At 36.5% G+C, this 13,127-nt stretch overlaps 1 protein-coding gene across 2 annotated transcripts; it reads left to right on the plus strand.

Annotated features, from left to right (window-relative positions):
- Nucleotides 1-8,362: 8,362 nt before the first annotated feature.
- LOC124369841 (zinc finger MYM-type protein 1-like) lies at nt 8,363-12,472 on the plus strand. Of its 2 annotated transcripts, none has more exons than XM_046827970.1 (3): nt 8,363-9,114; nt 9,718-9,887; nt 10,111-11,521. In XM_046827970.1, the coding sequence occupies exons 1-3, from the start codon at nt 8,937-8,939 to the stop codon at nt 10,216-10,218; spliced, it is 456 nt and encodes a 151-aa protein (XP_046683926.1). In that variant the 5' UTR covers nt 8,363-8,936; the 3' UTR covers nt 10,219-11,521. The 2 variants fall into 2 exon arrangements, with proteins under 2 accessions (XP_046683926.1, XP_046683925.1); XM_046827969.1 differs by having other exon boundaries at nt 8,380-9,114; nt 10,111-12,472.
- The last annotated feature ends 655 nt before the right edge of the window (nt 12,473-13,127 follow it).

Here is a 13,127-nt window from a genome sequence, read left to right on the forward strand (position 1 = left end):
TTTGGTATGTACAATATCTTTTATCTCAGCTTTTGAGGACAGCAAAACAACTGGTTTTTTTTGTGATGCTTGTTGTCTATAGGCCAGTGTCACTATGTTTCCTTGATGGTAGTACTTCTTCTGGCCAACTTGAAACTTTTCTTTGATTCCATCAGGCAAGCCTTTTTCATTCTTCCTTACTGTGCCAGTAAAAAAGGTTTTTTCCTCATACAATTTTTTGACCAGCGGAATACTAGAAAAAAAATTGTCTGTAAAAACATGAAACCCTTTCTGTAAATAATTACAAGCACGAAGAAGAGAAGTGACAACCGAATAGCCAAGACCATATTTTTTTACCTCATCAGATGGAGATGTGTTTCTTCTTACCCTGATAGCAAAATAAGCTCATGCAGTAATTAGATACAGAGTCACACAACACCCATAACTTTATTCCCCACCTATGGTGGTGCTTATTGGGGAGGTATTGTGTGATTCCGGTTTGACTTTTCGTCCAATTAGAGATTCGTCGACTGACAACTGTTTTCATGGGCTGTATAAAAGAATTTAAATAGCCTATTACAGTGCTCAATTAAGGGTTTGAACTTTTGAGTGGGGTCGTAACCTTGTTGGTTGGCTTTAGGTAGTTTTTCATTGTCAACAATGTGAAAGAAACTAAGCACAATTTGAAATCTATTTCGTGTGAACATCTTACTAAACCATGAGTTGCTTGTGAGTCACTAGTTGACCAATAAGAGGGGATAGTTGGTTTCCTAATCAGGCCAATATTTAAAACAGCAGCAATAAAAGCCTTCATTTCCAAAATGTTCACGGGGATCCAGCTGTTGCCTACGACTACCAGGTGAGTCATTGTCTGCAAAAGACGAAATTGTCTGGTTAGCATACCTGTTGGTTTCAACCACAAACATAGTCAAAAGTGTTTCTGTAAAAAATAGAGTAAAATAGTCAATGGGCCTTAGAGTCAACAGGTGGGCAATGTCTAGGTCCTGGAGATTCAACATAAGAAAAATCATGAGTGAAGTTACTGCGGCTCTCTTCGTTTATACTAAGCCAAATATCATTGTCCTGTAGGCCCGTCGGCATCATCATCCGATTCAGAGGAACTGTATAACACACTCCTATCAATGATTCTACTTACGTTAGGTCTAGGCCTAACCTGTGTTCCTGACGTACTAGGCCTAGGTCTAGAAACATCAAAGTCACTATCTGAGGATTGACCTCTATGTACATTTTTTTGTGGCTCATTACAATGGATCGGCATCACTATCATCACTAAATAAATCACTAAGATCGTCTTCTGAGGTTAATAAAATTACCATCAGATACATCACCATCAAGTTCTCTGTCCACCTCACTTGATCTAAGGTTCTCAGGATCCATTATTCAGCCATTTGAAAACTACTTAAGTGTTTTACACACTAATAATAAACACTACACGCACAATTCAAACAACAATGTTTTCAAAAGAAACAACACACTAGCACGCGGTTCTGCATTCGTCGTCTGCCACGCTACTCAGCTAGTCAGCTGTCGGCAGCGCTGTGATGGACATTGTTTTTTTTTTTTAGATTCTCTTCTGGATTGGATTTTTTTTTCCAAACACCACAGAAAATTAAAGGCATATTATTGGAAATACAATTTATTACGTCGAAACATAAAAATACCGAAAAATATAAACAAAGGATCTTAAAATAGTTTGGTGGCGAAGATTCGTCACCATGACATTTCTCGCATATACAACTGGTGGCGAAAAGTCGTCACCGTGGCATTTCTCGCATTTATCATTGGTGACGAAATTTCGTCACCGTGGCATTCAGAGGGTTAGATAAGTGTTTTAGGTCTTTTTAACGACGATTCCCATAATGTCAATAATTTGCTGCAAGCCATCGATCGATACTGGAATCGATGGTCTTTCAATTTCCAAGATAAAAATGTGCTTGTAAATTAATTGTAAAAATAATGGAAATAGATCCATTATTGCATTTCATTTCATTAATTCATGTACGTGGCGTTTTTATCAATCTGTGGATATTCTGAATTAATTTATTTTTGTTAAACTGTCTCGATGTTTGAATAGCCTCATATAGTTTTCCGTATAAATCTGCTTCAATCTGCTGTGCTATTAAACTACACAGAACTGTGTTGTAATATTCTAGTCACTAAAACACCGAGAAACAGGCATTAACGCATCAATGCCACTCTCTTTTCAGTATATAGAAACGAATGTACCACTAATCTCAATAATGACTGAGCTAAGGTTTAATTCAAATTTCAAAACATAAATTGAAATAGTAACATGTAAAGAAAACTATTTGTTATTTTTTTTACAATGAGCGTCAATGACTTCTTCACGTATAAAGTGGATTTAATTTCTTGAAGAATTCAAACAACTGCACTTTGCAGGCGCGCGACTGCGGGTAACAATGATCTGTGGTGCCAAACTTTAGATAACAAATAATCTTCGCAATACTGTTATAGTTGTGTTTACTATGAATTTTACAAATATAATTGTTGTTATGTTCAATACATTAAACAGTTAGTTAGCCATCAAGGATTTTATGAGACCTTAAAACGTGTTACTCTATGTAATAGCTTTTACATTGAAAGCTAATTGGATGTAATTAATTACAGTTCAATTCATTATGTAATTAAATAATAATTGATTATTATTAATTAACATTAATTATTCGCTAGACATTCAAAACTAATAATGTCTAGCGCTATTTATGTGTTAAATCTCACACCTGCTAAATCCCTCAATTGATAAGCCAACCACTAACTCTGGATATTTTATTGGACATATCAAGCAGTCCAATACTTGCTTATTGTTGGCAAAATTATTTTTCTTATTTCATAATGTTCTTTTACAAGATAGGGTTACTAATATTAACTTTAACAAAATAAGGAAAACATTGTACCCTTTTTTATTTTTTTTGTTATTGGACTGACTAGTTTCACCCTAAGGCCATTATCAAGTTAATAACTATAATGGCCAGTTGAAACTAGTCAGTAGAATAAAATAAAAAAATGAAAGGTTACTCTATTTTCCTTATTCTGTTAATATGAATATATTTTTTTATTTTAGAGATGTAAAAGTAACTGTGTGTATATATTTTCACAGCGAAAATGGATGGCACTAAAAGAAAAAAGAGTGGCCACGAATTCAGAAAAGAAAAAAAGTTAAGAGAGCTCGAAGAAACTTTAAAATCCTGTCCAAAAATAACAAGTTTTTATCTAAAAAACAACCCTCCAACCACAAAGTATTCAGAGCAACAACCAGGATGTTCAAAGGACACTGAAAATACCCCTGATTCTGCAGAAAATGAAAATACAGAAGATATTGTTTTATCGACAGGGCACACTGTAGAATATTCAGAGCCACAGTCAGAACGAGTCAAGGACTCAGAAAATACTCCTTTCTCTGCGGAAAATGAAGACACTGGTGTTATTGTTTTAACCACCAGCCAACCTTCTCCAGAACCTTTTATAGAGAAGGATTTTACTCGTCCACCATCTGTTCTACAAGAACAAACTGAATCACAGAAAGAGAAAGATTACTTTGTCAAGCCCAACTTAGATGAATTATCAAATTTTTTTCGATACACCCTTATCAACCCAAGGAAGACGACTTGCCTTTTCTTGAAAAGAAAAAGATATTTACCGTAAAAAAAAGTAATGCCCTTTCGTTCCCTAGGCAGTGGCTGTCATTTAATAGGAACAATAAAAAACTGTATTCCTTCATTTGCTTAGTTTACAGTAACGTCCAATCAAGTTTTTGCTCAGGATTTGATGAATGGAGACATGTTCATCAGAGGATTCAACAACATGAAAGCTCCAAGGCACATGTAGAGTCAGTCACATCGTTTATGGCACTGGCAGCGAAGAACAAGAAATCTACTTATGATCTTCTTTTCCACGACCAGTTACAAAAGAGAAAGCAAGAGGTGATGGAAAGAAGGCATATTATTGAGGCTATTGTTGATGTGTTAAAATTGATTGGCTTCCTTAAACAAGGGCTTCCTTTGCGTGCCTCGGCAGAGCAAGCTCACACATTTAATGACGAATCAGTTAACCATGGTAACTGTCTAGATATTTTATTTCTACTCACCAAGTATGATTCGACTTTGAAAAATCATCTGTCATCAGTTGCGAAGAAACGCCAAAAATCATTCGAGAAAAGAGCTAAAAAGGAAAAGGAAACAGGAGAGAAGAAAAAGGTAGTCGGAAGTGGTAGCCACGTGACATTTCTCAGCAATACAACATTGATTAAAATTGTTAAAATTCTTCGTGATGAAATTGTAAGTACGTAATATATCAGCTCAAGTGAAGGAAGCGGTAAACTTCTCCATTTTAATGGACACTACAATAGACATATCAGGAAATGATCAATGTTCATACGTTGTTCGGTTCGTAAACGGAGGCCAAGTGCAGGAAAGACTGATAGCTTTACAATGTGTATCATCAACTAAAGCCGATGCTCTGATGGATTCTTTAGAAAATACATTGAAAAATGTCGGAATCCCAGTGGAAAATTGTATACCTAATGCTTTTGATGGGGCGTCAAATACGAGTGGAGCCTATGCAGGCTTAACTGCGAAATTGTCGGAGAGAATTCCGAACCATATACACACTTGGTGCTACGCTCATGTTTTAAACCTAGTTCTTACTGATACAGCACAAATACTTCCTTCAACGATCACATTTTTTGGTTTGCTCCAAGAGGCACAAGTATTTTTAAAGGAATCATTAAAGAGACAACAGTTTTATTCAGCAGAAAATCCTGTTTTTAAACTCGGCGCTATTGGTGCTACACGTTGGCGGAGTAAGAGTGATGCTACCACTAAGATATTTGGCAGGATTGATAATTGGACAACAAGCACCCCACTTGATTCTTAACATCAAGCCAAACGTGTATTCCATGAACTGACTGTAGCGTTACAAAAGATTTCCTTGTCCCCTGAATTTAACACTACAGTCAGGAGTAGTGCAACAGGACTTCTTAGTAAGTTTCTAGAGTTTGAAACAACAGTTATTGCAATGACCTTCCTGCAAATATTTAAAGTTACTACACCGTTATCAGACTACCTCCAAACGAAGAATCTTGACTTTGCTCAAGCCTGGAGGCTAATACAGTCAGCAAATGAAAGACTGAAAGACATGCGAAATAGGTTTTATGAAACTCTAGAAGCAGCAAACACATTCATTAGGAAATGCAATGAGAAGATCGAGGCGTCCTCAGAATTTGAGGATCTGAAAGATTTGATGATGGAAACTACATTCAAAAAGTCAAGGTCAAGGAAAGTAAAAAAAATGGCCGGTGAAAAATGTAGTGATGAAAGTGTTGCCTCTTCTCCTGAAGATACTTCTTTCAGGATAACTGTCTATAACTGAGTTGTAGACACTATAATACAAACGATGGAAACTCGTTTTACCAAGCATAAACTGTTGTATTTAGACTTAGCTGTCTTCGACCCTAGAAGATTTGAAGAAATGAAGGAAAAACTACCAGAAAATGCGTTGGAAAAAGTGAGTTAATTCAATTTGTAGACAAAGATAAACTAATGGAAGAACTAATAACGTTCATGAGTGTTTGGCCGAGCATATGCAGGAAGTCGATTGAGCAGGATTATTCTACCGGCAAGATTGAAAGTTCTGAGAACATCCAGGAAACGGAAAACACGGAAGAAGTCTTAAATCCACTTGAAGTTGATGAAGAAACAGTAGGTGAAAAGATTGTGGATTTCTCAGCTTGCACAGTGAAACAAAAGTGTAACCCATGTATCAAATGTGCATTTGAAGTAATAGTAGACTATAACATGTATTCTCTTCAATTCACAGAACTGTATAATGTATACAAATATTTACTAACGATTCCACTAACACAGGTGTCTTGTGAAAGAGTATTTTCGAAGTTAAAGTTAATAAAGACTAGATTAAGAGCAACAATGACTGATGAAAATTTAGAAGCATTTGTTTTGATGCACACAGAGAGACATATTGATTAACATTGACTCAAGTGTGGTTATTGATAAACTGTGTGAATCGAGCTCTGAAATGAGAAGACTTTTGATCGTCTAGTTCAGTACTGTATTGAGTCAAGTTTATGCTGTATGATTATGATTGTCCCATTATTGAGGATTTTTTATATATTTCAAAGTGACAATAGTATGTCTTTATATTACTTAATTAACTTCAGTAATTAGGGTACTGAGTAAAACATTTTGTTTTTAACGTTACATGTTATGAATAAGGGAACGTTGAAACATGATTCAGTATTTAGTTTAAGTCGAGGTTTTATGATGTTTTAGACATTTCAACTTGTTTGCTGTTTTTACTTTGTATTATTTAATTGATTTTAAGTTAATGTTTTATCGTTGGAACGTTATTTACTAACTGAGAAATGTTGAAATTTTACGGTTTTCTTATTACTTAGGTGGTTTTTTTTTTATCTCAGCAGTGTCAACAGTTTTTACTTTTCTATATTGATTAATAAAGAACATTTACAAATGAGTTAAAATGTTGTTTAAAATGTAACATGTAAGCCTTGCCGAATTGCTGACTGAGCGGGTCTACACATTTGCGCAGTGGCAGTGGGCGATTCTATAACGCAGTCGTGTTGGGGGAGGGTAGTAAAGAGGAGATGCTTGAAAACATAAACAACTTAATTAGTTCAAAGTGTTTGCAACTAATTACCATTTATTTATTTTCCTTTTTCGAGGTATATACGTTCAAATTTATTGATTTCATTCTTATTTTTTAAATTGATAATTCACAAAAATAAGCAATGTACGTTCATTACAATTTGTAAGTGTCAAATAAGGTAAAAAACGCAGATTTAAGTGGTTTATTACATTTTTTTGTATCTTTGATTTGTGTGCATTATTTGTAATATTTTTACAATGAACAGGTCTTTTCTAAAGTGTAAATTTTCTTCGTTACTGCTTGAAGAAAAATGTGCTTCGTGTAGCTTAAAAACACGTTTATAGGTGTTTATTATTTTTTTAATTCCCAGGGGGAACCCCCGGACCCCCCACCAGCCAAGGGGGGTATTCCGTACCCCCCAGACCTCCCGGTGTCCCAGTTGGTTGGCGCCCTCACCACCTTGTCCCCCGCCCTTTCGACGTACCCAGCACGGGCCTGAGTGTCCTAGCTGGGCAGCAAGAGCGACCGTCGCTATTGTGGGTTGTGCTACAAATGCGACAGATTCAAACACGTGGTAAGTAAAGTGAGTGTTCTAGATGAGCAGGAAGAGCGGCTGTTGCCATTGTGACTATCACTATTGTTGGTAGTGTTTCAATCACGACAGATACAAACACGTGGTAATTAAAGTGAGTGTCCTAGCTGAGCAGGAAGAGCGACTGTCACTATTGTTGGTAGTGTTACAAACGCTTCAGATACAAACACGTAGTAAGTGAAGTGAGTGTTCAGCTGAGCAGGAAGATCGACTGTCACTATTATGGGTAGAGCTACAAACGCTTCAGAAACAAACACGTGGTACGTAAAGTGAGTGTTCTATCTGAGCAAGCAGAGTGACTGTCGCTATTTTGGGTAGTTCTACAAATGCGACAGACTCAAACATATGGTGAGTAAAGTGAGTGTCCTAGGTGAGCAGGAAGAGCGACTGTCACCATTGTGGGTAGTGCTACAAACGCTTCAGATACAAACACGTGGTACGTAAAGTGAGTGTTCTATCTGAGCAAGCAGAGTGACTTGCTATTGTGGGTAGTGCTTTAAGCACGATAGATACAAACTCGTAGTACGTAAAGTGAGTGTCCTAGCTGAGCAGAAAGAGCTACTTTCACTATTGAGGGTAGTGCTACAAACGCTTCAGATAAAAACATGTGTTCAGTAAAGTGAGTGTTTTAGATGAGCAGGAAGAGCGGCTGTCGCCATTGTGAGTAGTGCTACAAACGCTTCAGATATAAACACATGGTAAGTATAGTAAGTGTCCTAGCAAGAGAAATGTCGCTATTGTGGGTTGTGCTACAAGCGCGACAGATACAAACATTTGGTAAGTAATGTTAGTGTCCTTGCTGAGCAGGATGAGTGACTGTCAATATTGTGGGTTGTACTATTAACGCTTCGGATACGTTTGCACTACGTGTTTACGTAGTAAGTAAAGCGTGTGTCCTAGCTGAGCAGTAAGAGCGACTGCCGCCATTGTAGGTAGTAGTGCTACAAACGCTTCAGATCCAAACACATGGTAAGTAAATAGAGTGCCCTAGCTGAGCAGCAAGAGCGATGTCGCTATTATGGGTAGTGCTACGAATGCGACAGATTAAAACACATGGTAAGTAAATAGAGTGCCCTAGCTGAGCAGCAAGAGCGATGTCGCTATTATGGGTAGTGCTACGAACAGGCCCGTAGCTAGGCTGGGGCAACCGGGGCATTGCCCCGGGGCCCCCGGCCAGGGGGGCCCCCAAATGAAGGTGGAAAAATTGAAAATGAAATTAAAGTTTATGTGAAATTTATTGATTACTGTAGGGTCGTAGGGATATTTCATCGAATCATCAAAATGTCTTTATAAAAAAATATTTAAATAGCTTTTCAATATAAAATAATGGACAGATATTGTTCTCACAGAGATTTCGTAACAAAAATAGACAGACTATCAATCAGCCTGTCAGTTGTTACGCAATTAAAGAAATGCAGTTTGCACTTTTAGTTCACCTTACTCCCCCATCCCCAACAGTAATAAACTCGTCCTGACGTCGACGTGACGTAGACGGCTCCGTCTGCCGACTGCCTCTGCCACAGCTGACAGACGACAGTGAGAGTGACTACGACTAGTGAGCTAGTGACAGACAGCCCGGATAAGGTTATGTTATGTTGATGGTAAACTAACACCAAAAACTGACGTTTTGGCGTTCGTCCGTTACTCGTTTGTTACGGTGTTAAAGTGTTATACAATTTGTATTCTTATTCTTGTATTTGTTAAAATGAAAAGAAGCTATCAAAGTGGGGCAAAGAAAAGGCAAGACAAGAAGAAAAGAGAAGAGGATGCTTCAAAGTGTTCTTCCACCCTATCTGCTTGGTTATGTCCTACTACTAGTACTACTACAACTAAAAGTACTAATGTCACATCTACATCTAGTACTGAAACTAGACCAATAATTGGTGAGTGGTTTGAATTTAGATACGGTATTTAGGCCTAATTAATTAGCTTGGCCAATAACTATATAATTAATATCTTAAAATTTAACTATGTTAAAATTAACTGTGTTAAAATTTAACTAGAGTTTGGATGTTTGATTGAGTTTAGACCACTGTGTCTGACTCAGACTGCAATCTATTCTAATCTAATAAGCAATGTTTGTTTGTGAATTTATCACTAGTCATATATAGGCTACATATTACCTACTATTGTGTAGTGGTCATTTAATTTTTTATGTGATTTTTATGATTCCTTTGGTTTCTACTTCTTTCTGTGTAGGTATTTTATTTGTTTATACATGCACAGCAGCACAGCATGAATATCTATCATAGTAATTTTATATCTTTTTGTGATAATATGATGTAAAAAATGCACCACACTCGCTTGCACATTCATTATTTATGAGGCCATGTATCTACTCTTTTTATATTTTTTTATATATTTTTTTATATATTTTTATATATTTTATATATTTTATTATATCTTTACAATGTTATTAAAATTGGCTTTAAATTATATGTTATATGTAACTTAATGTTATTTTGACTTGCTATTTTTTATTGCAGCCTCAGTCCCAGGAAATGAGATTGAAGAGGAAGTTACAGCTCAAGATAACGCTGAAGAAAGTATTGATGAAGAAGTAACATGCCTAGGGCTAGGGCATCAACAAGAAAATTGTGCCAAACCTCCAACAAGTCCTACGTCAAGCAGTGAACTGATCGGCGTAAATGATCAAGTAAGTAGACATGCCAAGTACAGAATACTTATATTATATTTTTCAACATAACAACATATGCTGTTTTATCGCCCTAAACATGGAATCCCTACGATAAAATATTCCATGGTTACATGGAAGTAAACAGTATTACTTCCATGTAAACATGGAATTACAGTAAGTCCCTATTGTTATGATCATGTTTGTAAGAAAAAAATACTAATGCATTGCAATCTACTTACAGGTGGAATGTAGCCGGACGAATAAAATTAATGAAACTTGTTTAAACACCGGAGAACCCCATTTTCCAGACCAGATCATCGATCCAGAGGTGAAAAAAACGAATTATTGAATTAGGACTAGGACCCTATCAACCAGTTGGCCCATTTCCATATGATGGAAAACAAGGTAGGTCCTTTTCAGACAATTATTTTACCCTGAAGTCAAAGTCTAGGCTCAAACTGAAAAGAACTTGGTTGTGCTATTCGTCCAAATTGGATTGTGTTTATTGCCAACCTTGCTGGTTGTTTCCCCAGAAAGGACCTGTAGGAGGATGGGATTCAGGATTAAGGGACTGGAAACATTTGTCTGATCGCATAAAGACACATGAGAATTCACAGCACCATGCTGATTCCTGCTTGGTTTATGAGCAATGGCGACGTCATGGCTCAATAGACGATGCACTAGAAAAAGGTTTGAAGGAGGAGCGGAATTTTTGGAGGAAAGTTTTGAAGAGGGTCTTAGATGTCTCCCTTATGTTGGCAACATGCAACCTTCCTTTTCGTGGAGACAGTTGGCATATCACTGATAGAAATAAAGGTAATTTTCTATCATTGATTGAATTGCTGTCAAAATATGACACTATCCTAGAAGATCTAATTACAAGGCCAAGTGGTACTGTTAATTATCTCAGTCCAACAATTCAGAATGAAATTATTTCTCTGATGGCTAGTGAAGTGCTTAGTGGAATTAAAGAAGAACTTTTGAGTGCGCCTTTTTTCTCCATAATTTACGACACAACACAAGATGTAAGTAAAGTAGATCAGCTAAGCGAAGTTTTTCGCTATGTAAAGATTGACCATGACCAACTCGGAAAACCTTGTGAGTTGAGAATTTGTGAAACGTTTACATCTTTCACAGCAGTTACTGACCAAACCGCTTCGGGGCTAGAAGACGTCATCATAAAATCAATTTCAGAAAAAGGCCTTGACATAACAAAATGCAGAGGACAAGGATACGATGGTGCATCGGTCATGAGTGGTGTGTATAATGGAGTACAAAAGAGAATCCAAGAACTTGCACCCCATGCCTATTTCATTCACTGTGCCAGCCATAATTTGAATCTGGTTCTTAAAGATGCCGTTGAATGCAATCGAGAAATAGCACAATTTTTTGAGACGGTGCAAAATATTTACAGTTTTTTTGGCCACAGCATTGTTCGGTGGCAAGAACTAAAAGTCGTTTCTGGTTGTACAGAGAATCCGAAGGCTCCTGTTCCTAAAGACAAGGTAACATTAAAGACTTTAAACCCTACACGTTGGGCAGGGAGATATGAAGCTGTGTACGCTTTAAAGGAAAGGTTCGGTGATGTAATGAAAGCCTTAAATAAAATAATTTTGACAAGCAAAAAGCCAAAGGAAAGGAATGAAGCTGAGGGGCTCAAAAAAAGGTTAGAATCTTTTAGTTTTGTTTTGCTCTTGACTGTCCAGTGCAAAATATTAGGGGAAATAAACATTGCCTCAAAATCCTTGCAAACGGAATCTATTGATTTAATGACAGCGTACGATCTCCTAGGCAATGCTTTATTGAAAGTAACCGAACTTCGTTGGTCCTTTGAAGAAGTCTGTAGTGAAGCAGAAGAAGTATGTTCAAAATGGGGGATTACGATTACCCATGAATTTATTGGCCAACGTGCAAGAAAGGTAAAAAAGCACTTTGATGAACTTTGTGAAGACCAAAGACTGACAGATCCTAAAAGCAATTTCAGAGTGACAATATTCTTCCCAATGGTTGATACTATAGTGTCACAAATTGACAACAGTTTTAAAGGCATGAAGCAAGTGATTGATGCCTATAAAATTGTTCACCCTTCTTTCCTGGCCTCATGTTCAGATGAAGAACTGCGTTGTGAAGCTGATAATTTTGTAAGCAGATTTTCAGATGATGTAACGCCATTGTTCAAAGCTCAGATTTTATCAGTAAGGAATGCTTTTCAATCCAAATTAAAGGATTTCAAAGAAGTAAAAGAAGTTGCAAATCTCCTACTCATTGAAAACAGTTCCCTAGCATCAACCTACCCGGATGTACTAACAGCATGCTTTATGTACCTCACAGTCCCTGTGACAGTAGCCAAAGCAGAGAGATCATTCTCAAAATTAAAACTCATCAAAAACTACCTGCGAAGCTCCATGTCCCAACAACGTCTCACTGATTTGGCTCTTTTGTCTATTGAAAATGACAGAGCCCGAAAAATAGATTTTGACCGAATTATTGATGTTTTTGCTAGTGTCAAGTCAAGAAGAAAGTCTTTTTAGTAAGTTCAGTTGCATTCTCACTATCAAACTAGTTGGGCAATTTTAAACCTGAGAATGTGTGGGTATTACCACCATTGATCATATATAATTAATGGTATTACCAGTATTACCATAAACACCATAAATAAATATACAATTTATTGTGTATTCAAAGGTATTACATAATTAATGATATTACTTGTATGTTTATCTACTAAACTACATTGCTTGGATGTAGGCCTAAGAAGAGACTAAAAAGTTTTAAGACATCAGCACTTATGTCTTTATTTATTTATTATCTATTGTGAATAAAATTTGAAAAAATAATTATGTTTTTCATTTTCCTTTCAGCACTATAAATAGAATACCAATCACAATGGTAAGCTGAAAAAATAATGGCTCTAAAAACCAAACTAATGGCACCAGGGCCAGGAGTCATACAAATTTGCATATAAAATCATTACCAGTTTACGACTTACCGTAGAAATTTGTAAACATAGTTTAAGCAAACAATTAAGTATTATAGATTTAATAAGAAAAAAAGGTAATAATAATAATAATAGGATAATAATAAAAAATGCACATAAATTCTAAGCCTAAAGATCCAATTACTGTATGCTTATATCTATTAATTTAAAAAAGTGCGAAATATATAACAAAGGGGGGCCCCGAATGGACTTTCTGCCCCGGGGCCTCCAAGGGCCTAGCTACGGGCCTGGCTACGAATGCGACAGATTAAAACACGTGG

Source organism: Homalodisca vitripennis, chromosome X (genome assembly GCF_021130785.1).
Source record: "Homalodisca vitripennis isolate AUS2020 chromosome X, UT_GWSS_2.1, whole genome shotgun sequence".
Lineage (NCBI taxonomy): Eukaryota > Metazoa > Arthropoda > Insecta > Hemiptera > Cicadellidae > Homalodisca > Homalodisca vitripennis.